The sequence below is a fragment of the Chaetomium strumarium genome (genome assembly GCF_033439665.1).
Source record: "Chaetomium strumarium strain CBS 333.67 chromosome Unknown B0T15scaffold_6, whole genome shotgun sequence".
Classification (NCBI taxonomy): Eukaryota; Fungi; Ascomycota; class Sordariomycetes; order Sordariales; family Chaetomiaceae; genus Chaetomium; species Chaetomium strumarium.
This window is the reverse complement of record NW_026944434.1, coordinates 1,574,114-1,601,379: the sequence shown is the minus strand read 5'-3', so window position 1 is coordinate 1,601,379 and position 27,266 is coordinate 1,574,114. Positions and strand designations below refer to the sequence as shown.

The window sequence follows — 27,266 nt, the reverse complement described above, 5'->3', positions numbered from 1 at the left end:
CTATACGGCCTGGCTGGATTGCATGAACTCTGGATCCGCAACGAACACACTCACTTGCCTTACGTCAAGCGGGGCGGGTTTGAATCGGAGCGGGGACAGTCCGTGGTCGGCAAAGACTCCCAACTTTAAGGACGACACCTCCGCCCGGAAGGGTTTCGCAGCCAGTGTAGATTCCCGGACACTGAGAGGCTAAGCTCACGCCTTCGACGAAGACACATTTTCCTGACTTACTAGTCCCCATATTCACAGCTTCAGAGCTGCTTAAGAAAAGCAACAGGGGACCTTGGAGGGACCCAGCGGAGCGTGCTTGAGGTCATACCACGCTCCCGAACACAGCATTGTTCAAAACACGGGAAACAATCTTCGTCACAACATGTCACAGACCGCAGGATCTATCAACCCTGGGGAGCTCTTCTCCGTTAAGGGTCTCGTGGCCCTCGTCACAGGGGGCGGCACCGGTAAAGAAAGCCCAAGCTCCCCTCCCTCAGTAAAAGCACTCACTGACCACAAGTATCGTCCATCACGTACCAGGGATCGGGCTCATGATCGCCCATGCCCTCGCCGACGCCGGCGCAGAGCGAGTATACATCGCGGGCCGGCGCATGGACGTGCTGCAGGAGGCGGCGGCGGCGGCGGCGTCGGCCAACCGCGCGGGGGTGATCGTGCCGCTGTGCTGCGACATCACGTCCAAGGCCAGCCTCGAGGGCGCCGTGGCCACCGTCGAGCGCGACAGCGGCTACCTCCACCTGGTGGTGTGCAACGCGGGCATCGCGGGGCCGCAGGTGCGGCCGCCCGTGGCGGGCGAGACGAGCCTGGAGGAATGGCGCCAGCGGCAGATGGAGGACGTCGAGGGGTTTACGGACACGTTCCGCGTCAATAGCTCGTCCGTGTGGTTTACCGCCATGGCGTTCCTGAAGCTGCTGGACGAAGGGAACAGGAAGCCGTTCGACCAGCAGGTGAGCAGCCAGGTCGTGGTCGTCAGCTCGATCGCCGGGTTTAATAAGCATGCCACGGGCGGGTATGCGTACGGCCCGAGCAAGGCGGCCGCGACGCATATTGCGAAGATGCTGAGCAACGTGCTGCCGACGTGGGGGATCCGGTGAGTTGTTTGGTTGACTCTGTTGCTTCGTCTCCGAATTGGGGTGTTGGTCGCTAACAAGGGGTTCATCAGGGCGAACTGTATCTGCCCTGGGCGTAAGTACTAACCTCCCTTTTCTTTGCCGTCGACCCTGCTGTGTTTTGCTCAGATCTAAAGCCGGTCGTTAGTATTCCCGAGCGAGATGGCGGCACCTATCGTTCGACGGGCCACAGGCGGCGGGGAATTGGGGGACGCGGACGACAGCACGGTCACCCTGGACACGAGCGTCGTCCCTCTGGGCCGCATGGGCGATAACAAGGACATGGCGGGCCAGATTCTCTATCTTACCTCACGGGCTGGTGCCTATCTGAACGGAAACACCATTGTCGTGGACGGTGGCCGGCTAGGGACCTTCCCCAGCGCGGGATATTGATGGAGGGATACGCATCGCCGAGGAGTGCAGCTGAGATTGGGGCCTGCTCACCTTGTCTTGACTCGTTATCCACCAGGTAACCTGGAGGCGAGCATATTCGATTCATGTACATAGAAGTACTAATATACATACTCACCACGCCCGCCAAATGCTTCCGTACAAGACAGGTAGCATACCAGTAGCTGTTCCGGCTGGATCTGACTCGGCCAATGCTTCACCATGCAACTATCGATCGTCGACCGCGATGGAGCAATCATGATTCCGGACCGCGACTCGACAGTGGAATCGGTTTGAGTCTTTGAACTTTTGTGTTCTCGTATCACTCTGGCCATTGAACTTGAACTACTAGTACTGTGCATTTGAGCTGAGAAGATCTGAATTCGGGACAGGCTCTGCGATTGGTGGAAGAAATAGAAGCGGCCCAAAAGGAGAAACAGAGAATAGGAAAAAAGAAACAACGATGCCAGTACGGTAACTGAGCTGCGGTAATGTGCTCATTACTCTACCGGGCGTTTGGATGGAGTCTCTCATGGATTTGGTTTTGTCGAACTTCGCAAGCCACCTGTAATGATAACAGCGGCTGAGCTGTGTCTTGGCGGTGACGCCCTGCAGCGCCTGGGAATCCGGGGCATGTGGAGAGCTCATCTTGGCTGTACGGGCATGTATGTACTTGTACACATGACGTCACCTACCGGACTTCTCAAAAGTCTTTTTCCTTTTCCGGTGCGGACGATCCTGTTGCTTATGATAGGACTACTAACCATTTGTTTGCGGATATTATTCGACTTCGTTTTGCAACAATGGCTTGCGGGCAGCTAACAGTGCAGAACGATACTATTTGGTGAGGGCAGTAGGTTTCGTAACGTAGTGATACCCGATGACCCTTCATTATCGATAACGTCACGAATGACTCCGCAATACTCCGTCCTGCAGCTGCAGTGGGAATGGAGTCAGGCCCACTCCGGGGAAGAGAGGTGTAAGTCAACAATAGCTACCTACCTACCTGGCAAGGCAGCTTAAGTTAGAGCTTCCTGATTCTGCACTTGTTGTAATGGTCAAGTTAAACCCCAAGGAACAGATACCCGTGGGGAAGATAAGCTCAGTTTCAGAACGGGCTATCGTTCCAGGCCAACGCGCAGAATAGCTACAGCGGTCTCCGTGGCAATCTGTCACCGTCCTAGGACGGATTGGAAGGCAGACATGAGGGCACGAAGTCAGCCGAAGGGTTGGTGCAAAGAGCCATAGTTGCTCCTTCCACTCTGATCTGCGGATTGCCGCTACCCGGCAGCCCTTAGTTGGCCAATATCGCAGGAAAGAGGGGTAGGTCGGCAAGAGCAGGAATGGATGATTGCCCTCTGCCTCGGGTGGCCGGGCTACCACCCAATTCTTCCTGCACGACGCTGTCCTACCCTCGGCCTCGACAGCCTGCATCAGGTACATTGTATCTCGAGTTGCTTAGTCGCATCCCGCATCAATGCGAACAATGTCGTACTTTGGTCAATGTGGTGGTGTCACACCGTGCGGGTGACCTCGATTCATGCCTCAGTGCGAGATGTCTCAGAGGATCAGGAGCCTTGAAGGCAGGTTTAGAGTTCCTTTAACTGGCGTGGTGATGCCTTTAAAACTTCCAGGACGCGCCACATCCCAAAGACCGTGTTGTTCCTGCGACTACCAGGCATGGCCCGTTGACGAATCCCGTGTCAGACACGGGACCGGTCGTGTTGAAATACAAAAATGGATGATGGGTGGAACCCCTCACAGATACCATCATATCACCAGACGAACCGTACCTACCCCAAGTATACACAGTAACAGCACATACAGGTTTGTCGCACCTCGTACCCGCCTCATCGGGGACTGACGCTTCGGAAGCGTTTGAACTTGCGTGGCCTCGGTCCCTGCTTTGTTCGGGTCTCTCTAGTGTTTCCGGCCCACGCCTCCTCTTCCTGTACTACACATCTTGGACATCTCGGATAGAACCTCCTTCTCTCCGAGCAGAGCACAGATAAACATTGACCAGCAAGAATCATATACTCCTTTTCACCGTTATCCGACCGAATTACCCACGGCTTTCCGGTTATCCCACTTAAGAGTCCCCGCCGCCCGAGTCCCGACGACCTACCTACACTTTGGAGCACGAGACCCCGCCCGAGCTCCAATCGCCCGACAAGCCATCCCAGACCGGGGAAGCCTTAATAAAGCGGCGTCTCTCAACCGGCCAGCAAAACGCACCCGTTTGCACGCATACAAATCGCTCCTCGAAAGTACAGCTGGTTGTCTCACGGCTGAGCTTACAGAGTACCTGGTACGTTTTACGCTCCTGTTGCAAGCATTGAGCCAGCTCCTGGAGAGCTTTGCCATTGCCCGTTCCCGTTGTAGCTCCGTGGCCCACAAGTGTGGCGCCCGACTGCCGAAGCAGCAATCCCAGGGGACCCGCGAGTCATTCTGCCGCACGCAAAGCCGGCGCTCCTGTGTTCTCCGATCTCTTTACCCACCGTGCTTCCAACATGCCCAAAGGACGCTCCGGTCCCAGCCGATCACGTCGACCATCGGCTTGCCAACCCGTGCCAAAGACCATCTTGGCGCCGCCAACATGTACGCTACGGACCATTGTACGGTCTATGATCCCTGGGGCTCTGACGGCATCAAGCTCGGCTGAGCTCTCGAGGAGGGGAGCTGGATGTTGTCTGGTCGCATGGTTTTCGGCCGGCGGACGAAACCCCCGCCGTCCACAGCTAATAGTGAAGGCAAGCAACGGGCTAACTCTGTCTTCGCAACCCGCAGGTGCGAAATTCGTCGCCCTGAGATTACTTAGTATACACTGTTCGATCTTTTGTGAGCTGGCGGCCTGGTTAGCACCCCATTCCCGGCATCCACACCTCTCGCGCAACCGTCAGCCATGACGAACACGGTCAGGCAGGCGACCGAAGCAGCACGGACTAAGGGCTCTGAGGTTATCGGCACGGCCAAAACCATGAAGAACGACGGGGTCGCGGTCGCCACAGACTTCCTCCACACACCGTTTATGCGGGCGGCCCTCCCCTTCATCAATGGCGGAATCAGCGGCATGGTCGCCACGACGGTGATCCAACCCGTCGACATGGTCAAGGTGCGCATGCAGCTCGCGGGCGAGGGTAAGGCGGGCGGACCGAAACCGACACCGCTGTCCGTCACACGCGAAATCATCGCCAGCGGCAAGGCCCTGGATCTGTATACGGGCCTGTCGGCGGGCCTGCTGCGGCAGGCGGTGTACACGACAGCGCGCCTCGGCTTCTTCGACACCTTTATGGGCGGACTGGCAACCCGCGCCAAGGCCAAAGGGCAAAGCGTGGGCTTCGCGGAGCGCGCAACGGCGGGTCTCACAGCGGGTGGTCTGGCGGCGATGATCGGGAACCCGGCGGATCTCGCGCTGATCCGCATGCAGAGCGACGGGCTCAAGCCGATGGCCGAGCGCAAGAACTACAAGTCGGTCATCGACGCGCTCAGCTCGATCGCCAAGAGTGAGGGCGTCGGGGCGCTGTGGGCCGGGGCGGCGCCGACGGTGGTGCGCGCCATGGCGCTCAACTTTGGCCAGCTGGCCTTCTTCAGCGAGGCCAAGGCGCAGCTCAAGGCGAGGACGACGTTGTCGGCCAACGCCCAGACGCTGAGTGCGAGCGCCGTCGCGGGCTTCTTCGCGTCCTTCTTTTCCCTGCCCTTCGACTTTGTCAAGACGCGGCTGCAGAAGCAGCACAGGGGGCCCGACGGGAAGCTGCCGTACAACGGCATGGCGGATTGCTTCGCGAAGGTGGCGAAGCAGGAGGGCCTGATGAGGTTCTATCGCGGGTTCGGCACATACTATGTTCGCATTGCGCCACACGCGTAGGTCAACTCCTCAACCTCCCCGGGGTAGTGATCCCTTGCTCATTCGAGAGTGTGTTTGCTGACTGTTTCTGTTTCGTAGGATGGTGACCTTGATCGTGGCCGACTTTCTTGGATTCATCACCAAGTAGGAGACCGTTGGTCTGCATCTTGGCTTGGATTTTCTTTCGTTCTTCTTTTTTTGAATCGTTATTGGCGTGGTATCAGGGTGCTGTCCATACCTGTTTTCTCTGGAGTTGGTAGGTCCGGTTTCATTATGGGTTGTGCTTCTGGGACATGGCAGTTGGTATACCACATCTGGAGGGACGAGGCCATACAGAGCCTCTGCACTGGTCTGAGTTGTTTGACGCAAGAGAGTTCTCAACTTATTCTACGAATGGCTTTTCGAACGCCGGGAGAAAATTATCGTGACTGCTGGCCCGTGCCTTTGCCATCCACGCTTGCAAGTTGGAACGGCCCTGACAAGCCTTGCTTGCAGGCCGCAGCTGTCAGTCGGACCGTGCCGGACCGATCTAGAGCTCGGGGCGCAGTTGCCGCATTTGGTCGCCACCTAGGTACATCTTGACCTTGAAGCTCTATGCATCCGTACTCATATTCCGACCATTTCCACTACAATTTCCACTACAGAGATTCGGTTTAATCTTCGTAAGGCACGGCAGAACCCGTCCTTCAAGTGACTTCTGAAATACACGGCAAGGTCCGGATCACCAAGACCACGGACTGAGTGAACTTGTGAAGGCCGCTTCAAAGCAACCTGGAACTGTGGGGTCAAAGCATCGCGCGCCGATTTTGAGTGAAACAAGCAGTTTTGGACAGCTTCCCTTTTTCCCTGTATCTGTTGAAAATGTGATTGAGGGCCGGCCATGGATGCGGACTGGGACGAGGCAAGTTTTTTTTCATTTCTTCTCTTCCGGCATGTCGCCATGCATACTGGGGCTTCGCACGCTTGAGTGAAAGTACTCCGAGCGTGTGTGGATGCTGTGGGCGCGTTCGGCAGTGCCCCGCGGATATTGTCTACTTGGAGCTTCGATGAAAACCCCCCGGGCCAATGTTCGCCGACCAGACGCGACACTCCGAGTCGCCTACAAAGTATGTGATGTCGTGTAGCTTAGCTGACCGTGCAATGCCTCCGGCCAGGTCACGCGCATCGCCTTCCCGGCGCCCGGCACCAATGACTTCCCCCGACCGGCCACAACGCTTGCCTTCGACACCATCGCCGAGTTACTATGGGCAGGCAACGACCGGGTATGTTTTGCACATGACTCTGGTCAGTCCGCATGCATCATCTGACAGGGCATTTCCAGGGCCGCGTCGCCTCGTTCTATGGCCGCGATCTGCAGCGGTACACTGCGTTTAAGATCCAACCGCCGCCCGAGGGCCCCGTTCGCCATTTCCTCTTCCATGACAAGGGCGTCATATGCCTCGGCTCCCGATGCGTACATATGGCAATGCGTAGGGGGCCTGCTCTGTGGAGCATCCGGTACGGTTGCTTGATTCTGTGTCTGGGAGAACTGGGGTCAGAGTCGCTGACCTGCCGCTCGGCGTTAGGCACGATGACATGAAAGACCTGCAATGCATGAGTTTTACCTCTAAGGGCGCCTCCGAGATCATCGTTGCCGGCTGGCAGGATACCATGTTTGTTATTGACGTTGTCAAGGGGGAGATTGTCAAGCAGGTGGGTTTCCCCTTTCCCCTTTCCTTTGACTGGCTTTGACTAGGGCGTGCTACTTACGCGTAGAGCGAAGGTCCCTACAGAACATCACTATTCGATCATGAAAAAAAGCAGGTACATATGCGCTGCCACTCGAACCGGCAGCGTGGATCTCCTCGATCCCGTTTCTTTCAAGGTCATCCGCACTTGGCAGGCCCATGCCTCCTACATAAATGACATGGATGCGCAAAACGACTTCATCGTCACCTGTGGCGGCTCCCTTAAGCAGCAGGCAGCACAGACATACATGTTGGATCCTTACGTCAACGTTTACGATCTGAAGAACATGACCTCGATGAAGCCCATGCCATTTCCGCCACTGGCCGCCCACGTCCGACTGCACCCGAGGATGCTCACCACTAGCATCGTGACGTCCCAGCACGGCCAGATGCACGTGGTCGACATCATGAACCCAAACACGAGCAACGTTCGATACGCTAATGTCATGTCGTTTGTCAACTTGTTTGAGATTGCGCCTTCGGGGGAGGCCCTTGCCATGGCCGACTCGGAGTGCAACATACATCTCTGGGGATCGCCGACCAAAATCCATTTTACCGACATGGCGTTACCCATCGAGACGCCAAAGGCAGAAGAGCCCGCTCCCATGCTCGATTGGTCGCCCGACACGTAAGTCTCGCCCGGTGATTTTGACCTCCTCGCCCGTATCTCTGCTGAAACTCGCTCGATTTAGGCCGCTGAGCTCGGTAGGCCTGCCCTACTACCGCGAGCCACTGTTCTCGGCCTGGCCTGCCGATATCATTTCCGATGTTGGCGCTCCGCCGGTGCAGCTTGACCCGGCCTTCCTCGCCACCCTCAAGCAGACAGAGTGGGGTTTCTACGGCCGGAACACGCGGGGCTTGCGGCGCAACCAGGTTGAGGATACGCGGGCCTCCAGCAGCAAGTCGTCGGCCGGCATGCGGGCGCCCAAGTTCTTGAGCGAGAAGGCACGCGAATCGGCCATGTCGTCTGGTGTGGACCCCGCCTTCGACTCCAGGGCCGAGCAAGCAGCCGAGCCATCGTCGCCGAACGAGTTCGAAAGCCTGAAGCCCGAGGCGCCGCCAATGTATCGGAACTTGGAGATCAAGTATAGCAAGTTCGGCGTTGACGATTTCGACTTTGGGTAAGCCTTATGTCTTCCAGCCGCCAGCTCGTGATGCAAGGAGGCTAATTTATGTTGCTCATAGGTACTACAACAGGACGCGGTATGCTGGTTTGGAGAACCATATCCCCAATTCATACGCAAATTCCCTTCTCCAACTTATGCACTATACACCTCTTCTGCGGAATATGGCGCTGCAGCATGCCGCGACCGCATGCGTAAATGACCTGTGTCTTCTCTGCGAGCTAGGCTTCGTTTTCGACATGCTACAGAAGGCCCAGGGCTCCACGTGCCAGGCGACCAACATGTTCAAGGCACTGAGCGGCACTCCTCAAGGTTCGTTTCCTTTCGTATTTCTTGTTGTTTGCTTGGGATATACGGCAAGCGGCCCAGCTGGAAGTTGACTGACATTTCCGAAGCTGCACCTCTAGGTCTACTAGAAGAGGAAACCCATGTTCCACAACTGTCCTCGATGGCTCAGGGGCTGAGCAGGTTTCTGTTCGACAGGATCAGCAACGAGTACCGGAGCATCCCCCCGATCTCGACGGCGTTGGAGCAGACCCTCTTCAACCTCGCGCAGCCGCCGAGCCCGGACGAGCTGGCGTCGAGAGTTCTGGCGACGTCGGCCGTGATCACGATCAAGTGCATGAACTGCCGCAGTGAGACGACGCGGCCCGGCACCGCATATGTCAGCGATCTGATGTACCCACCGCCCAAGCCAGGCGTTAGAGGCGGCGGCAGAGCGACTAAGACGACGTTCTCGCAGGTCCTCAAGATGGGCGTCGAGAGGGAGACCGTGTCTAAGGGGTGGTGCAGCCGGTGCCAGCGGTATCAGAACCTGCAGATGCGCAAGACCATACACAGCGTCCCCGCGGTCCTTGCCGTCAACGCGGCTGTCTCGACGGCGGAGCACCGCAGGCTCTGGGCGACGCCCGGCTGGCTCCCGGAGGAGATCGGCGTCATAGTGGACCAGGGCCAGTTCTTTTGCTTCGAGGGCGAGGACCTGAAGCTCCATCTCCAGCGCGGGATCCATAATATATCGGTCTACTCGCTGATTGGGATGGTTGTTAACATTGAGAGCACTGCGCCGCAGAAGACGCATCTTGTCGGCATGATCAACGGTGAGTTTGTGCCTTTTCTTATGTCCGTAATTTTGGTGTTTGGATGCGGGCCAGCTGACTTCGGTACAGTCGCACATGCGGATGCGACGCCCGCCGGGGAGAGCAAATGGCACCTGTTCAACGACTTCTCAGTGCGGCCCGTCTCAGCCGCCGAAGCATTGCGGTTCAACGCGGCGTGGAAGATGCCGGCCGTCCTCCTGTTCCAGATGAAGGCGGCGAACAACAAGAGCAACACGGACTGGAAGACAAATTTGGACACGTCCATCCTGTATCAGGACCTGAATCCGCACGCGGACCCCAAGACGTACCGCGTGCTCGACCAGGAGACGGAGCGGCCCGGCCCGGACACCATCGTGGCGCTCGACACCGAGTTCGTGTCGCTCAAGCAGCCCGAGATCCAGATGAACTCGGACGGCGAACGTGAAACGATCCGGCCCATGTCGCACGCGCTGGCCCGGGTGTCGGTGGTGCGCGGGCAGGGCGAGCTGGAAGGCGAGGCCTTCATCGACGACTACATCGCCATCCGCGAGCCCGTGGTCGACTACCTGACGCTATACTCGGGCATCACGGCCAGCGACCTGGACCCGCGCACGACGAGACACAACCTGGTCTCGCTCAAGACGGCCTACAAGAAGCTCTGGGTGCTGCTCAACCTGGGCTGCAAGTTCCTCGGCCACGGCCTGCGGCAGGACTTCCGCGTCATCAACATCCAGGTGCCGCGCGCGCAGGTGATCGACACGATCGAGGTCTTTTACCTGAAAGCGCGCCTGCGCAAGCTGTCACTCGCGTTTCTGGCCTGGTACCTGCTTAAGGAGGACATCCAGCTCGAGACGCACGACTCGATCGAGGACGCGCGCACGGCGCTCAAGCTGTACCGCAAGTACCTCGAGTTTGACGACGCGGGGATCCTGGAGCCCATGCTGGAGGATATCTACAAGGCGGGTAGGGCTACTAACTTCAAGCCGCCGCGCAGCAGGGACGACCCCCAGGTGATCATTCAGCGGACGGACACGCCGCCCGAGGGCAGTGCTGCTACGGGTGCTGGTGCTACTACTACTGGTGGTGGTGGTGACAATAACCCGACCACGCCCGCTCGTAAGGCGGCTGGGCTCGGGAGCCAATCGTCGTCGGGCAGCACGCCGTTTGGCATGATCCCTGTGTTTAATACGCCGGGGAAAGGTGGGTCACCGTTGCCGAGGTGAGAGTCGCGAGGAGGGGGGGATATTGGAGGAGGAGGAGAGGAGGGTTTGGGGGAAATTATGGCTTAGCGGGCAGGACTTGGTGAAAGTTGAAGAGCGGGCTTTGTATGCTGTGGTGCTTGGGTTGCTTAGCAGGGTGGGTGTCGGTTGTGATGAAGTAGCATAAGCATAGAAACCGGCTACTTATTCTAGTAATTACCCTACCTAGCCGGTCCGTAAAGCTGCTATATGGATATTTCTGGTTCTTTGCCTCTTAGTACTACTACGTACGTACACCGATGGGGCTTACAGCACTGCACCCAAAGTAAGTTCAAGTTGTGGTACTGTCCATGGATAGGGAAATCGAGCGCCTAGTTATAGGACTAATTAGCTTTCTAGGTTCTAACATTTGGGGGCTGCTTGGTGTTACAATTACAATAGGGTCTAGCCATCCCGTATAACATTAAGACACACTGGTTTAGGCCCTGACTACGAATGCAACTACGACATGCTATTGAACCTGGCACTAACAGAGTAAGATCTCACTCCGTTGATGCGCTACCTACTTGCCCCAGAAAGCTTTTGGGTCGGGAGACTTCGGCGCGAGTCACGCGCTCCTGCATCAACCTACCGTGTCTATATTGTCATTTGTCCACCAGACCAACGAGGCTGGTTGGTAGATACTTATGTTAGTGATTCCTGTGGCCTGCCCATTTCATCATTGGACTCGGCAACCATCTTCATAACCCAGGCCCAGCAAAGCGAAATGGCCGCCTTGTCGATCTTGGTTGCATACATAGCGCAAAACCATCCCGCTCTCACACTTGCTGTGCTGTTCGTGGGCTGTCTACGGCTCTGCCGCTGGTAGCTTGTCAAGGCGCATCCGGATGAACCTCCCATCATCCCGTCATCCCGTCATCCCGTCAAGGATTCCGGTTGTAGGGCATCTTCTGGGGATGGCGTTGCAGGGAGAGAGGAGATATGTGAAGGATCTCGGGGGAGTTCTTCAGGTTGTTGCCCCTGGAGTTATACCTTACTTTATGTAGGATCAATCATTAATAGTAGTAATTAACCACACTGATATCGTGTGAGCTCACAGCTTGCGCAACCCTGACAAGCCCATTCTTCACCCTGCCTGTGCGTCGGTCTGGCATGTATTGTACAACTACAATGCATCGTCACAGACCCGTCTCTGGCCGGCGCCGTCCAGCGCGCCATCCAGGACGCTGTCATTCACTCCCCTGGTGCCAACATCACACAGCGGGTGCTGGGACTGGAGGAATGACACGGTGGCCATCGTGCGGCAGCACATCATCGACCCCGGAGTCGGGAGAGCCCAGGGGATTCCTGGCGGTTACTATCCACGACTTGGTGTACCCTGAACTGTTTTAGCCCGGGCAAGACAAGGAACGAGCTAAGCCCTCGACGCGGCGAAGGAGCTAGGTGGTCAGAAATAGGAAACAGGTCGACGAGCACGCTCGGATCTTGCGCCAAAAAAAAGGGGGGGTGAAACGGTGGACCTCATCATCCTGCCTTATTACCGCTCGCTGTCCAGATGAAACCGGTAATAAAGAAGCCGGAAGAACGCCTGCCCTATCCTTATCCCTCGAGAAGCTGAAAACGGCTTCCCCAACGCTGCAGTGCGTCCTCTGCGAGTGGCCTGCGCCAGAAGTCGGACACCTCCTCGACCCTCCTGGCGAAAGAGGGCGTTTGTGGCGCTGCTTGTGACACGTTTCGACGTTGCCCTCGGCCCCGCCACAGCGCTAGGGCCAGGACATGGAGGAGTAAAAGGGGCAGCAAAAAAGATAAGGGTGCTGCCAACCAAGGAGGACCGTGTGTTACCGGTGCATGGCCCTAAAGCTGAAGGAGAGGGTGGAGGTTACTGTTCGTGTAAAAGGAGGGATGGCGGGTGGTAGTGGAGGGTTGAGGTTGTTTCCAAGTTCCCAGCTGGGCTTATAAGCGGACTTACTTAGTAGTTACTTGGTAGGTAGGTAATCATTAGGGTGATGAGGAATGAAGTCAATATGGAATTGAGAGAGATCGGTGAGAAAAAAGGAAGAACCTAAGAATCTTCTCACTCATCAGCTGCCATAAGTCCCCCAAAGGAGGAAAGCCAAAAAGGAGAGCCTGGTGGGCTTTGCTTCGAGGCCGAGTCGAACGGCTGATTTTGCTTGTCTCCCTCGTCCGCGTAACTTGCTGGAAGAGCCAGCTGACCAACTACAACTACCTAGGTACCTAGTCAGTCGGAAATGCTTGCCCTGAGTGAGGCCTGGTGGACTTTGGCATTTGGGATAGGAATGGGCACATACAGGAAAAGTCAACAATCTCAGGGATTACATGGAATACAGTGTGATCTACCGAAGTATAATTAAGTACGGCCTGATACCCCTACCAACAGTCATGGACTGACCAAATAAACTTCTCTTCGCCTTTGTCCCCGCAGAGCAATTCCATTTTGCCATATTCCGCTTGTACAATACAACGCGGCCAAGTCCTCCATCTTCCCTACCAAGCAGCATTCCACATCCTATCAGCCCCATCCCGATGTCCACCACCGAAGCTTCCCAGTTTGACCCTAGTGGATGTTCTCCAACGCCTGCGCACGCATGTACTTGCCCCTCACATCCTGAGGCAGCAGCTGGAACAGCCTGGGGTCGCCGCCCCTGCACTTGATGAGTTCCTCCGCCATGTCCGCAATCGCTGCCTCCTGCCGGATATCACCGTGCGTCTGCCCGCGCAGCGCCGCCAGGCCGTCGAACAGCTGGTGATCAAACTTGTCCAGCGCCTGCTGCCTGTTCTGCAGTCGCGCCATCGGATAGAGCAGGTACACGACGGCCGCGCGGTCCCAGTCCGGCAGCTTCCGTTTGACCTTGAATAGCAGCTGCGCAAAGCGGAAGAGCCGCTTGAAGTCGCGCTCGATGACCAGATCCGGGCCGACCCGGTTGACAAAGGCCTGGTTGGCCTCGGCGTAGTTGCGCGCCCAGACGAGCGCGAGGAACTCCTGCTGCGAGTCCTCGCGGGAGCGGAAGTCGAGGGCCTTAGCCTCCCAGATCCACGTCTCGGGGACGCCGAACTTGCGGAGCGCAGAGAAGGCGCTCGCCGCGTTGCGGGGCGAGCCGATGCGGTGCGCGTGGCGGCCCAGGTGGTCGCGCACGGCAGCCTCGCGCGAGCCCGCGTCCGACAGCTGAAGGAGAACAAACGTGGCGGGCACCCAGTGGGCCTGTACTGTCAACGCGGAGGCGAACGAGACACAAGCCATGTCGAGCTTCTCGGCCGCATCCTGCCCGAAGGAGACCTTGCCGGTCGCATAGATGGCCTTCGTCATGAGCCAGCCGAGCCGGTTGTCGGACCAGTCAAACTCTTGGTTGGCAAATGCCTTGAGCAGCGACCACAGAGCGCTGTCGGGCTGCGGCTCCTTGTCCTGCTCAACGTCGGCCTGGAACGAGCGAACTGCCTCCGCAGCGGAGGATCGCGTGGTGTAGAAAAGACGGAGACCGAATGACCGCATCCAATCCAAGTCGAAACGCTGGGAAATGGTAAACGACTCGACCCGGTTCTCAATAGGAACGCCCTTGACGCCCGCGCATACGCACGCATTGCCAGCCAGGAGCTCGTAGATGGCCCGAATAGGCTCCGAGAACTCGGCCAGGACATTCGACTCACGCCAGTCCTTCAGCTGAGCCTTGATGTCCTTGTTCTGCACCCCAATGCTCGAAACGAGCGTGGCAAGCCGGAAATCGCCCGCCGCGAGCAGGTGGCCGCAGGCATCGGCCACACGGTTGCCAGCTAGGCAGATAATGGCTTTCTCCTCCAGGCTAGTCGCCTGTGCAAGTGCGCGGTCAGTGGCCTCAGACACCAGCTGCCTCCAGTAGCCCGGCAGGCCCTGTCCGTTGTCGTCGAAAAGAAGGGAGGCTAGCTCCCAGGAAGGATCTCCGTGGGCAAGTTCCCGAAAATCGGGCGCAGAACCTGCCTGGGCGGTTTCCTTGCCGGAGACGTTGTCAATGTACTGTTGCAGACGGGCGAGACTCTTGGGCGATCCTGCCGACTCCTCCGCGACAGGAGCAGTACCGTCGATTGGCTGCAGGCTGGGTTCGTTATGGTGCGTGGTGACCAGCAGTTCGTTGGGACCCCAGTTGGGCCGCGGAACTGACGGGCTTTCCTCTGTGTCAACCTTGGGACGTTGCTGGTATGGCCACTAAAGCAGGGAAAAGTCTTAGTCTGTAATTCACACAAGAAAGATAGGTACAAGAGAAGCAAACACTGCTAGGAGAACACTAGCCAGAATTAAGCTGAGAGGCTAAGAGGCAAGCGAGACACCGACCTTCACGAATCCCTTCGCTGGCGACGCCTGCACCGGCTCCGTCGGGCCCTTTGCTTGCTCGAAAAGCGACTTCATCAAATCGATACTTGTTGCAAATCCCGCCCCATCGGACACGGGTGCGTTTCTCTCAGGCGCAGGGTTGCCCCGATCCTTCATGTCCCAAACCGCCCCCGACTCGTTGAGCGCGCGCAATGTCGCCCGATCCACCGTCCTCGGCGCCCGCACACTCGCTTGCAAGATCTGCGTCCAATCATCACCACCCGCCACCTCGATTCTCGTAGGCGCCGTCGACTTCTTGAAGGCTCGCATGCGTGCCCTCATGATTCCAGCGGGGACCTGCGCGTCGTTGTCGGCATAACGGGACAGCCAGAGGTCGTCCTGTCCTTCGACAGATCCCTGCTGAGAAGACGGTTCAAAGGCTTCGAGCTGGTAATCATCGGGTCCGTCAGCCATGCTTTCATCTTCGGGCCACTCCCGTGACGGCAAGGGGGCATCAGCCTCCTGGGACTCAGGAGACAGCGTACCCTGGCGTTGAGCGGTAACAGAAACCGCCTCCTCATTGTCCGACAGTGCGGCATCATCGAAAGCGCCAGGAACAGCCCGCCGGCTCCGCTTGAATTCGAAAGTATCGTCAGGGTCGGAAGGTGAGGCAGTGTCCTTAGCGACCGAAGGGCTCAGAATAGCGGGCGAAGCATGGTCCGGCTCTACTTCGGTTTCCTCCTCATCGTCATCTTCGCCTAAACCGTACGTCGTGAAATGTTCCACCGAGAACGTCCATACACCAGTTTCTCTGTCATAACTCTCAAAGGTCGTATCTGGAATCGCAGTCTTGAGTCTCTCAATATGCCGCTCGAGGCGCCGGCCAGTAGCCGCTAGACCGCCGCGTGGGTACGAGTGCTCCAGCGAAATGACCGCCGGGACGTTCAGACCCTTACCAACAGGGGGCTTCTTAGCCGCAATCGGATAAACGGTAGCGGAGCGGGGTTCCAGGACGACGATACCATCGAGGATTTCGTCGAGGTTGATATTGCTGAGGTCAACGGGGACCTTGAACGTGACGCTACCCACATTCTCGCGTCCGCAAGTGAAGTTGGAGACCCTCTGGCGTTGGACCCTGTTCATGGCGCGAATTTCTTCCGCCGTCGGCGACATCCAATAAGCACCTGCCTCGATGCTCGAGCCGGGCTTCTTCTCAGCTCGTACGGTAGCAGGCGACTGTGACTCCTCCTCATGGACAACGGCGAGTTCGTTGCCTTTGACCTGCTCCATTTCCGGGGTAACGTTGACAGGAGATGACTTGGCGCCATTCGCGCCGTTAGCGCTGGGTTGTCCGCCCGGCTTGAGATAGCCCGACTCGTCAGGGCTGGAGCCGTTTTCCAGAGCGGCCTGGCGGTTATCAGGGGTGTTTTCAACCGTGCTGGTGTCGAAGCTGACGCGCTTCGTCAGCTTCCGTGAGCCGTTAGCATCATCCAGAGCCTGTCTCTCTTTGTTCGGCGACGTGAACAGATCGCTGCGCATTTCCTTGTTGATAACCAGCTTCTTGTGGTTGCTAGCGCTGCCGAGGAGACGCATGCTTGAGTTAGCGGAGAAAGCGCCGGGTTGAAGAATGCTGTCCTCCACGTTCAAGCTGCGCCGCAGGTTACTCGTAGAAATACTCTTGCTCAGACCTCGGTTGACGCTGCTGGCCAAGAGACTCTGTCCGAATCCTCCAGGGGTGCTGGACACGCTCGACGGGCTTGCCGGAGACCCATAAGCGCTGTAGGAGAAGCCGTAGCCCCTCTTCTGGGGAGTGATCAATCGAGAGGCGTTGGCAGGGCTGAGCTTGTACATGGGCAAAATCGACCGGCTCTTGGCCTTGGACGTTCCAGATAGAGGGGTCGCGAGCGGACCTGGATTCTGGATCCTCTCATCCGGCAGGCCAGAAAATAGCGTTTGAGCACCATATGCTGAGATGTCGTTGATGCTCGTGCTGAAAGACTGCTGGGGTGCCTGCTGGCCTTGCGACGCGCCAAAGAGGGAGGCACCCAAAGTGCCTTGCTGTGGCTGCTGCTGCTGGTTGATGCTGGCGCCAAACAGTCCGCCGGACTGCTGCTGACCAGACTGCCCGCCGCCGAAAAGGCCACCACCCGTCGTCGTCGAACCGCCGAAGAGGGAGGGCTTAGCTTGCTGGTTTTGGCCTAGGCCACCAAACAGAGAGCCCTGTTGAGGCGCCTGGGTTTGTTGGTTATTTCCAAGGTTGCCGAAGAGGCCGCCGCCGGTGGTGCCAGTTTGACCAGTGGTGCTACCGCCAAATAGCCCTGTACCAGTGCCTGCGGGCTTGTTGCCAAACAGGCCGCCGCCTGTCGCGGGCTGAGCAGCCGTCGACCCAAATCCAGTCGATGTCCCGGCAGCCGTGTTTCCAAAGAGTCCGCCGGTGGTCCCCGTGTTTGTCGTAGTACCGCCGAAGAGGCCTCCGGGCTTCTGCTGCTGTTGCTGCTGGTTACCGAACAAGCCACCCCCGGTGTTTTGAGTCTGTGCCCCGAAACCCGTGCTGCTACCGAACCCTGTACCTGTTGACTGTTGTTGTTGGCCACCAAATAGACCACCGCCAGTAGTGCCAGTCTGACCGGTATTACCAAACAAGCCACCACCCGTGCCCGTTGTAGCGGTGCCCGTGCCGAAAGCTGGTGTCGTGGTGGATGTACTGCCGAAGGCACCCGTGCCTGTCCCCGTGCCAGTGCCGCCGAAGCTGAAGCCGGTGGGCTTCGGTGCCGCTGTGTTAGTGGACCCAAACAAACCGCCTCCTGTGCTGGCAGTATTCGATCCAAAGCCACCAGTTGTCCCGGTGTTGGTGGACCCGAACCCGCCGGCACTACCGAACAGACCACCGGTCTGGGCTGGCTGGCTGGTGGTGCCGCTTCCGAACAACCCACCACCGGTTGCAGGCTTGCTCCCAAACAGGCCGCCGCCTCCAGAGCCGAACCCGCCAGTGGTGGCGGTGTTGGTGGTGTTGGTGGTACCAAACCCACCCGTTGCTGGCGTGGTGCTCCCGAAGATACCCGCCCCAGTGTTGCTACCGAACCCGGTGGTGCCTGCATTGGTACCGAAGCCGCCCGTCCCGAAGCCAGAGCTGCCAAACGCGCCAGTGCCGCCGGGGCTGCCAGTCTTCCGGCCCTGGTTATAGTCCGCCAGCCTCAGCTCGTCTGCCGACCATTTTTTGTATGCATCCATGAACAGAATGTTTTGGAAAGAGTTACTTTGCGCCGAGTTAGTTTCCTTCTCCACTGTAGGAGAGAAGGGAACGACAGCGGTGCCAGGCGGGTCGCCCACGTTGGTGCCGATTCCAGGGTTTGCCGTGGCGCCGAAGCCTGTGGTGCCAGTCGTTGTGCCGCCACCGAAAAGGCCACCGCCAGTGCCGCCGCCGAAAGCCGACGTCCCGGCGCCAAAGCCAGTCGTCGCAGGCTTGCTGCCACCGAAGAGCGACGTGCCGCCGCCGCCGCCGAAGGGTGTGCTTGTGGTGCTTGTGGTGCCGAAGCCGCCGCTGCCAAATCCACCGCCCGTCGTTGCAGTTGTGGACGTGTTACTGCCGAACAACCCCGTTCCGGCGCTAGTGGTGGCAGGTGTCCCGAAGGCCGGTTTGCTACCGAAGCCGCCAGAACCGAAACCGCCTGTGGTGTTCGAACCAAACCCGCCTCCGCCGCCGCCGAAGAGGCCGGTGCCGGACGTGCTCGCATTGCTTGTTGAGCCGAAGGCAGGCGTAGCAGAAGCTCCAAAGCCTGCAAAGGTCAGTTGGTGTTGTCACGAGAGCTGCAGGGAGAAGGAGGCGCTGAATAATGGAACAAAAGAGCGAGAGTCGCATTGACAGACCTGTATTGGTGCTTGCAGTGTTGCTTCCAAAACCGCCAAAGGTGTTTGTTGTATTACTATTTTGGCCGAAGCCACCGCTGCCGAAGCCGAACGACATGTTGAGCGATTGTCGATTGATGGCTGTCGGGTGGTGGTGCGAGTGGACGAAGTCGGTCGGCTTTGGGGGAAAAGCACGCGAGGCACTCACGCCTTACGCGTGATAGTTTAGTCGTCGCAGGAGCGTTCCTACAAAGGAAAAATTATCTGCGACGGGAAGTAAGATGGAATTCACGTGTTGCGCAACTGCTGCCCGCGCTAAACACCGCGAACTCTGCCTCCGGAAAAGTAGGCGCGCAATGAAAGCGAAGTTGGCAGCTCGCGAAAATGACTGGCGGCCCGGGTTCCCTTTGAGCTTGCCCAACATATGACCGAGCCCGTCGGCCAATCAGAGCGCGTGACCTTTAGTGGACCGTGCGCGACCGCGAAAATCGCATTGGCCGGGAGACAAGTGAGTGCACAGACCAGGTAAATTTGCTGCAGTATTCAGCGAGCGCAATGGAAGGTGAAGAAGTACGGAATATAGTGATGGATGAGTTCCGCAAGAGAGGTTAGACGTTAGTACCGGCTCTCTATCTCGAAGATATTTATCTCCAAGCACAAACTACGCAGCGCGATTACGAATTCTGATCGGGGCTCGGGGCGACTAGTCACGTGGAACATGAGTCGTTACCTGCGTTGCAATTGATCGCGCTCATTGGTCTTGCTGGTCAGGATGACTTAACACTGCAAGTCTGCCTTGCGACGCAGGAACAAATCAGAGACATAACAAAGCAGTGACAGGAGCAGCCTGTATGCGAGGTCTCAGACGATAAAGGAAGGGACTTGAAGTGAACCGGGCTGATTGGCCTTTTGCAGAAGTGCCAGTCATAGACCTTGAAATCGCACGCCTGCAGCCTGTTGTGCTACCCGTGGACCTCTGTCACGCCTGCCTCGCCCTGTATTAATCCCCCGGGTTCTTGCAGTGCCGTTCCTGCTTTGCTCCCGGTTCCTCATTCAGCCTGGCTCAACCTGTGCAACCCTCAGTGGGACGACTTGTTGATATAGCTCTTTGGCTCCCCGCTGTAGACTTCCACTTATTATAGGCTTGGCGCAGAAGTGATCGCGGCATGGCCAGGCTTGACAGTGCCTGATACACTGCCAGGGCTCCTCTTTGGAAAGGGGGAACCGAAGTATGTACGTTAGAACCACTGGCACATTCCATAGATTTGCAGGTAGTACAAGGGGGTTCTGCTCCCCCAAGAATCCAGTCTTCCGCGCCAGTAACAAAGTAAATGATAAAGAGTAAGCTGTAAGAGTAAGAATGAGAATGAGTCTCAAGGTTCGTCCGCCGCCACTGCGACAGAATAGGAAGAAAAAGCATACAAGCCTGCCTCACCAGAGCCTCCGTTCCACGAATATGCCCACTGTACTGGTCCATCAGCCCAGAAAACAGTTTCGCCAGCGCCCGTATGCTGAGCACTGCGTTTCTCGGTGCCTCTGTCCCATGCAACCCGACAGTCACCCCTCTCCTCCTAATACCCTCCGTCCCTCACCAAGACTGTTTACACATCAACCGTCCCTTCCACCAGTGTCTAGAACTGAATCAAATCGCCTTGGCCGCCACCTTGCTGCTGCTGGCCTCCCGTCCTCCCAGCAAACGGATTATTACCACCGCCCATGCCCATGCCCATGCCTGCTGGACCCGTAGCAGCCGGCATCTGTGATTGCTGACCATAAGATACAGTCGGCATCCCCGTAAACTGCTGTCTCAGGAATGGATTGTTCCCCGTCGCATCTGACGTGATCCTGCCGAGCCCCGCACCAGCACTGTTCACGAACACGCCTGGGGCGGTGTGTTGCGCGGGAATGCGCAGGTTACCAGTGTTTCCGAATGTGTCCATACCGTCGCCGCTCGCGAGAAGCGCGTTCAACTTTGCCTCATGCTCGCTCAGTTCCCTTTGGGGCTGTTGTTGTTGTTGTTGCTGTTGGAACTGCTGGAACTGCTGCTGCTGCTGCTGCTGGTTTTGGAACTGCGGCTGTTGCATGTTGCTGAAAGGGGAGAGGGAGGAGGAGGATTGCTGTTGGGGCTGGAAGGTGGATAGAGTCTTTTGCTCAGGAAGCATGCTGAGAGTCGGAGTGGAGTGGGCTTTGTATCCTGTTGAGGGCCGTTGGGCGAAGGGATTGTTCGAACCGGTCGGCGTTGGCTTGAGCGATTGCAGGCCGTTATTGCTGCCGCCGGCCCATGGATTGTTGCTACCCGGTTGCAAAGCAGGCTCTTGAACCTGAGGCTGAAGGAATTGCTGTTGCTGGGGTTGGGTCTGAAGCGCAGTTTGCTGTTGCTGCAAGTATGGATTGTATCCGGTCGGTTGGGGCTGGAAGGGCTGAGGCGTCAGCTGCTGCTGACCATACGGGTCAAAGGCTGTCTGCTGCTGTCCAAATCCGTTGGTGTAACCATTCGGGTACCCGGTCGCCTGCGGCTGGAACCCAGTGTATGCGCTGTTCATGTAACCCGTGGGCTGGACCTGCATCTGGTTCTGGTCGATCGGGTTTGCGAAGAAGTCGACCGCGCTTCCTTGCTGATAGCCCTGGTTGAACCCAGTGAACTGCGGTTGACTTGTCTGCGCTGGTTCGTCATCGAACAGAGACGCAACGTTAGTCTCCTCCAGCTCCCGCCGGCGCCGCTCTTCCTCCTCTTTGCTGAGCTTGATGGCCTTGGCGAGATCGTCATCTTCATCTACAGCTGCCCGGCTCTCGCGCTTTTTCCTGTCTTCCTCCTCTTGGGCCTTGCTGGCTTCAATCGCCAATCTGTACTCCGCATCTTCTTCATCGCTGTACTGTCGGCGGGGCTGCCGCTGAGGCCGCGGCGATTGACTTTGGCTTTGCTGAGGGCCGTATTCTTCCAAACCGTTGACACGCGCCTTCCATGTCCTCCTATCGCTTCGCTCGGCTCTTAGCCGTTCCTCGTCGAGGATCAAGGAGGTTAGCTCTTTGGCCGCAACGCGAACTGCGCATATGTTAGCTCCTGCCCATGCGGTCTGCCCTTCGGCAACGGAAACCCCCACCATTTTGACCAACGTCCCTGCCGTCTTCGTCAATGTACTGGAATTCGCGCAGCGTCTTGATGATGAAGATATTCTGCTTGGCCCAGGTCACGACCAACTCCGACCCCTCGTGCAAGCAGTAGTCCATCACCTTCAGCGCCTTCAACACGTGCCGCCAGTTCTTGCCTTTGTCATTGAGCCGCTTGTCGAGCATATCCATAATTTCGTAGAACTCAGTCGACCTGAGCACGGAGAACGTCAGCGCTTACCGAGGCCGGCGATGGTATGGTCATCCCGCAGGATCACCGTCTAGTGTGCAACTTACGAGTTGAACGTCATTTGAGCGATCTCGCTCATTTGCGTCCCTGTCGGGCCCCATGGGTCATTGCTGGTCGCTGCAATCCAGTGCCGTCAGTAAAGCGATACCGGGCGGCGCGGCGCATCCCATCATCGAGTCGACGCACCTTCGCGCACTTTAATCTGGACACTAGAGTAGCCCTTTGTGACATTCTTGACGCTCCGAATGACTTTCGACATCTTGGCGTCTGGTGGAGAGTCGGTGTATTAGAGAGGCCTCGCCAATGCGATACGTTGCGCGGTGTTTGCGGCGTCAAAAGGAGGGGAGAGCAACTAATGTCGCAGAAGCAAATATGGAGGGTTGCGTGTCGAAGGTCGGCCGGGCCGGCGGTGCTACTGGAGCTTGGCAACCTCTTGAAAGACCGCGCGCCACTTGACCTTGAATTCAAGGGGTGAGTAATAGCTCCTGTCAGAGACGGTGTCCGGGAAACGGTGACGCTGAAGAGAAAGTCTGAATGGCCGGCGCGTAAAAGCGACTTCGTCAAGAGGGTCTTTCCCCTGAAAGTGATCCGGGAGCGTTGCCGATGCGGAAGGGGTTGGAGCCGTGCGCGGTGAAGAGGGGACGGAAGCGTGGTGAGACCGTGAGAGTACGGAGTACAGTAGGTAATTTGGGTGGATCGACAGTGCACGAATTACTAGTACTCCGTACACTCGGCAAACCCAGGGACGCGGTTCCGTAAGGAAAACGGAAGTCGATTATAATGCCCGTAGGAATGTGAAGAGCTGAATTGACAGGCACAGTTGAACCGCTGAGCCGTATGGAGGAGGGGGATCTCAAATCATTCAATTCTAAGTCCGGACAGGGTATTATACATTATCATTGGTATCTCAACGTGGTAATGTTCACAAAACCGGCCGCGTTGAAGCTGACGACAGTCGCCAAGCCTTCCAGAAAAAAACGGTCACCCACAAGGCAGCTAAACTCGTTTGGGTAGCACCTTGGGACCTGCATACCTGTCACCAGCATCATGACGTAAATGTGCCAGGCTGGAGATTCTGCATCCTGTAAGTAACTAGTTCTCTAATTCATTCTTGTCATGGAAGGATGATGAGAGCTAGGTGGATATTATTTGGCATTGCGATACAGCAACACCGAGGCAAGAATATTAGATAGCACTGGCGCATCTATACTTAACCTCCTCCCTTAATATAGAGCCCTACCAACAAACGACCGCCAGCTCCAGAGTGCTCCGCGGAACGCCTTCTAACCGTGCCAAAGATGCACCCGATGGGTGTAGTTGTACCAGCCTAACCCGACACGAAAGCATAAAAAATATAACCCAACATACACCATAAAGATAGAAATACAGCAACCTCAAAAGCAATAGATGATCAACGCCATGGTATCTGTTCCCCATCCTGCCCCCTCCTGCCCACTCACGCCTCATCATCAGACGTCCTGCATCTCCACGTCCGCATTTTCCTTCCCCTTCTGCGCGTTACTGTCCTCCTTCACAGTAGGCGACTGCACCTGCACCGTGTCCTTCACGTCGACACCTTCTTTCTTCCCATCCTTCCTTGCCGCCGCTGCTGCCGCCGCGAGCCGAGCGCGCTCCGCGATCCAAGCCGGAGGGAGACCAGGCCCACTGTCCGCATTCCCATAGTCGCTCTTCTTAGTGCCCTTTGGCCAGCGACCTGGCCCACGGCCTGTTCCGCCGGGCTTCCGTTTGCTCGTGCTCGTACTGGTCCGTGCCCTCGAAGTGGCGGAACGACGGCGGGAACCAACTGAACGCCTGGGTCTTGGCCGTGGAGTGCCGCTGGTGGCCCGGACGACTGGTGGTCGCGGAATGATGGCCCGGGAGCGGTCGCCGCCTCTACGGCCATTGATGGGCGGTACCACCTCAAATCTCGTGGGCGGAATGTCTTTGTATTGTTGTGTCCAATCCCCGGTGGTGAGTTTGACAGGCTCCGAGTCTTGCTGGGGTTTCTCCTCCGAAGCGTCGCCATTGGCGAGGAAGCCATTCGGCTCGACATTAGGGTTCACGATGCTGCCCATCTCCGCAGGCTCAGTCGACTCCAGGACCGCAGGTTCGGGCGTGGCCTTTGCCTCCTCGGCAGGTGTGGCTGGTTGGCTCGAAGGACCTGTTCCGTTAATTGGGGGTTCTTCTGCCTTGACAACCGGCTTGGGCTCATCCTCCTCTTCTCGCGGGGCAATCGCGTTCAGCGCCGGTCCCAACTCGAAGTTCGTCGCGTTGCTTCTGCCCATAACATATGGCGTCCACGTCAAAGCCTTCGGGTTGAGCTGCACGTACTTCTTAGCCTCCCATTTCGCAACGTACTCCCGGCAGTACTGAAAGTCGACGCGGAAGGCGTAGAGTTGCGTTTGTGGATCGCGGACTAAGCATCTCAGCCCTTCCAACGCCGAGATCACGTCGTCGGGTGTCAATCCGGTGTCCTCCGAGATCTTCTTGATGCTGAGGCCTGCTTTGCCCGAGTTTTCCTCAGAGAAATGCTCCAAAAGGTACCGGCACATCACCAGTCGCCAATAATTTCGATAAGAAACAAGCCCCATGTCTGAGAGAGGCTTCTCCGGAGACCCCGTCTTCTTCTCGACTCTGGTGAGCAGGTAGGAAAAGTCGATCAGGAGGTTACCATATCCTTTCCGCTGATGAATGGGTAATGTCAAGATACATGACACGTTGTTCTGACTGCTCGCCCGCTTCTCCTTTGAGAAGTACCCGACGAAGTGATAGCCCATGTCGTCGTACTCGCAGAGTACATAGAAAAGGAACGGCTCCACGTCGTAATACAACGTCTTCGATCCCAGAAAGAGCTTCGCTAGAAGGCATAGATTCTGGCAATAAACCGGGTTTTTGCGGCCGTCGACCTCGAAAACGGACACCGAGCCGTGCCTGTAAATCTCATCTCCCGGTGGGTGTTTCGCCGGACATTTCAGTTTGTGACGCCAAGCCACATAGTCCGAGTTCATGTACTTGAGACAGAACTCGCAGATGTAGAGGACACGGTTTCTGCTGTACTCCTCAGGGTAAGGGGCCGCATACCAGGTATCGATTTCCCAGCCGCCAAATTCGATGCATTCGATCTGGCTCGCAGGACCAGATGCCTTCTTGGGCTTTTTCGCCGGAACTTCGACTTCGGCTTGCATCCTAAGCAGTCGTTGCCTCCACTCCTCTTCCGCCTTTTGCTTCGCCTCGTCAAAGCGCCGACGATCCTCGGTTGTCGGCATGGTCTTGGAGGTATCCGCCTCCGCTTCCGTCAGGATCCCGCCGTACGGCTTACCCTTCAACTCGTCTGTTTCTTTGTCATAAAAGGAGTAAAACGGTTGCGAGTAGGCGCTCGGGGTAAACGGTGTCGCAATAGCCGGTGGTGGTAGCGGAGCCACACGGTTCGACCCGCTTCTTGAGGTTCGCCTGCGTGACCGGTCCAAACGCTTCTTCCGCCCTCTTGGCTTTCGAGAGACAATCTGGCGGAGCTCGGACGGGTTTACTTTAAACCTAACCACAATGCTGTTGCGCGTGCTCTTCACGATGGATGCAGGCCCGCTTGGTATTTTAAGCCGTAGAGATCTCGAAGCAGGCCTGGACGAGTCATCCTGTCCGGTTGTTGCATCGTCGATGGCTTGCTCGTCGAGGGTGTTCCTACGCCGCTTGCGGAGAGCCATGACGTGCTCGTCTGACACAACTGAGGATGTTGTGCGCTTTCTAAGCACGCGCGATCCATCCATGGGGTCTTCGTCAAGAACCAGCTGGTTGAAGACAGAGTGGGAGTCAGGCCTGACGGTGCCTCGCTGCGAGGGAAGTAGATCCCGCGCAAGCTTGGGAGCAGATGCACGCCTGGAAGCTGGTGAGGCATTTGCATCGGCGATCCCATTCAGGTCCAAACTATTGTCGGCCGTTCCCCCAGCGATATCTGAATCTGAGTCCTCTGCGCACTTGGGGCATCTCCAGTTTTCCGGAGCTAATCAGGTCAGCCACAGCTCCGCAAAACTTCAGACCCCATGGAAGCTTACCGTCTTCGCTAGACATGGCTTCATTCTCCCTTGCGCACTGTTGATGAGCTGCGTTGTGTTAGCCCTCTGTAAGGCAGGAAGGGGGGGGGGCTTCGGGGCAAACTGACCATTGTCGCCACACTTGGTGCAAGCCAGGAATACCTCAAACTCCTCGCCCGGGTCGTGCTCCTCGTCCTGCTTACAGAAAACGCAATGAGCCGCCGCAGTTTCGACTTCATCCTCCTCGTCCGCGTCATCGATATTGCCAGCCTCCCATTCCGCCGCGCTTTCGGACTCCGCATCGCTGACCATGGCCGAACTGGCAGAGTCCTCGCTGCTATCATCTTCAGCATCTGTTTCCCCGGGCCTTATCTTTACAGCACCGACGCCTTCATCTTCGTCGTCGTCGTCATCGTCAACCCCGCGGCCATTGGCTGCGCTCACCGATCTACGCTGCGGTCGATGGTACCGCGGCGCTTGATCCTCGTCCTCTTCTCCCTCAGCGTCCTCCTCGAAGCTGTCGTCATCGTCTTCTGCTTCAGAGCCGCCGCTGCCGCTATGATCGCCCTGTTCCTCCTCATCGTATTCGTCCCTCTGATCCCCATCATGCATTTCCTGGTCCCCATCACCGTCCACAAATTCCGCACCAACATCTATGGCACTTTGGGATCCGAGCTCGGCGGCGTCGCCCATTTCCACATCCCCGTGGATGTTCTCGTGGGCGAGAACCGCTTCCTGCTCCGACTGCATGACGCTTTGCTGCAGCTCCTCCTCCATGAGCTGAGCCTCCGCCATCTTTGTACTTTTGTTACCCAGCTCGCCCGCAGCGTCTAGGAGATTGCTAGTATTGTGAAGGTCGCCGGCGATTGTCGAGTGCGGCGGGAGGTAGCGCCGCGCATATCAAGAGGATGGTGACAGACGGATATACCGGGACTCATGTGGCGCGCATAACGTTCAGGTCATCAGTGTACGCGCAAGCTCTGGAGAAGCAGTGTTTCGCGCGGAAAGGTGCTCGACGGGATGCGCAAGAGGTCGGAAGTTGATGGTTGTCGCAACCACCGAGTGGGGCGGAACGCGCCAAATGAGGATCACAGACGAAGGATATCCACGAAAACAATGGGCAACGTTGTGATGGAATGCCAGTGACACGTAAAGCCAGGGAAAGTTTGTTGTAAAACGCTACCGTCCAGGGTCGAAGGATGTGAATTGGTTTAGGGAGACGAGTGTTGCGTCGCGGGTGCAGGTGTTCTGGGCCG

At 57.3% G+C, this 27,266-nt stretch overlaps 6 protein-coding genes across 6 annotated transcripts; 3 read left to right on the top strand and 3 right to left on the bottom strand.

Moving 5' to 3' along the window:
• Positions 1 to 94: 94 nt before the first annotated feature.
• On the top strand, positions 95 to 1,684 carry B0T15DRAFT_270033 (uncharacterized protein). Its single transcript, XM_062863450.1, has 4 exons — positions 95 to 458; positions 532 to 1,099; positions 1,172 to 1,194; positions 1,267 to 1,684. The coding sequence occupies exons 1-4, from the start codon at positions 374 to 376 to the stop codon at positions 1,509 to 1,511; spliced, it is 921 nt and encodes a 306-aa protein (XP_062719072.1). The 5' UTR covers positions 95 to 373; the 3' UTR covers positions 1,512 to 1,684.
• Positions 1,685 to 4,044: 2,360 nt separating this feature from the next.
• On the top strand, positions 4,045 to 5,738 carry B0T15DRAFT_269924 (mitochondrial carrier domain-containing protein). The gene is made up of 3 exons (XM_062863448.1): positions 4,045 to 4,106; positions 4,296 to 5,369; positions 5,452 to 5,738. The coding sequence occupies exons 2-3, from the start codon at positions 4,411 to 4,413 to the stop codon at positions 5,498 to 5,500; spliced, it is 1,008 nt and encodes a 335-aa protein (XP_062719071.1). The 5' UTR covers positions 4,045 to 4,106; positions 4,296 to 4,410; the 3' UTR covers positions 5,501 to 5,738.
• Positions 5,739 to 5,919: 181 nt separating this feature from the next.
• On the top strand, positions 5,920 to 10,536 carry B0T15DRAFT_539748 (ubiquitin carboxyl-terminal hydrolase-domain-containing protein). The gene is made up of 9 exons (XM_062869752.1): positions 5,920 to 6,253; positions 6,507 to 6,614; positions 6,674 to 6,849; positions 6,918 to 7,044; positions 7,115 to 7,707; positions 7,772 to 8,200; positions 8,265 to 8,515; positions 8,599 to 9,300; positions 9,370 to 10,536. Exons 1-9 carry the CDS (start codon positions 6,233 to 6,235, stop codon positions 10,500 to 10,502), a joined length of 3,540 nt encoding a protein of 1,179 aa, XP_062719070.1. The 5' UTR covers positions 5,920 to 6,232; the 3' UTR covers positions 10,503 to 10,536.
• A 2,245-nt stretch (positions 10,537 to 12,781) lies between these two features.
• B0T15DRAFT_576677 (nuclear protein 96-domain-containing protein) lies at positions 12,782 to 19,062 on the bottom strand. The gene is made up of 3 exons (XM_062871040.1): positions 18,646 to 19,062; positions 14,800 to 18,554; positions 12,782 to 14,673 (listed from the first exon to the last, which is right to left on the bottom strand). Exons 1-3 carry the CDS (start codon positions 18,740 to 18,742, stop codon positions 13,054 to 13,056), a joined length of 5,472 nt encoding a protein of 1,823 aa, XP_062719069.1. The 5' UTR covers positions 18,743 to 19,062; the 3' UTR covers positions 12,782 to 13,053.
• Positions 19,063 to 20,108: 1,046 nt separating this feature from the next.
• B0T15DRAFT_269833 (ENTH domain-containing protein) lies at positions 20,109 to 22,413 on the bottom strand. The gene is made up of 4 exons (XM_062863447.1): positions 22,169 to 22,413; positions 22,030 to 22,099; positions 21,726 to 21,946; positions 20,109 to 21,667 (listed from the first exon to the last, which is right to left on the bottom strand). The coding sequence occupies exons 1-4, from the start codon at positions 22,239 to 22,241 to the stop codon at positions 20,256 to 20,258; spliced, it is 1,776 nt and encodes a 591-aa protein (XP_062719068.1). The 5' UTR covers positions 22,242 to 22,413; the 3' UTR covers positions 20,109 to 20,255.
• A 655-nt stretch (positions 22,414 to 23,068) lies between these two features.
• Positions 23,069 to 27,260, bottom strand: B0T15DRAFT_438733 (uncharacterized protein). The gene is made up of 3 exons (XM_062865877.1): positions 26,139 to 27,260; positions 26,032 to 26,079; positions 23,069 to 25,979 (listed from the first exon to the last, which is right to left on the bottom strand). Exons 1-3 carry the CDS (start codon positions 26,803 to 26,805, stop codon positions 23,452 to 23,454), a joined length of 3,243 nt encoding a protein of 1,080 aa, XP_062719067.1. The 5' UTR covers positions 26,806 to 27,260; the 3' UTR covers positions 23,069 to 23,451.
• Between the last annotated feature and the right edge of the window lie 6 nt (positions 27,261 to 27,266).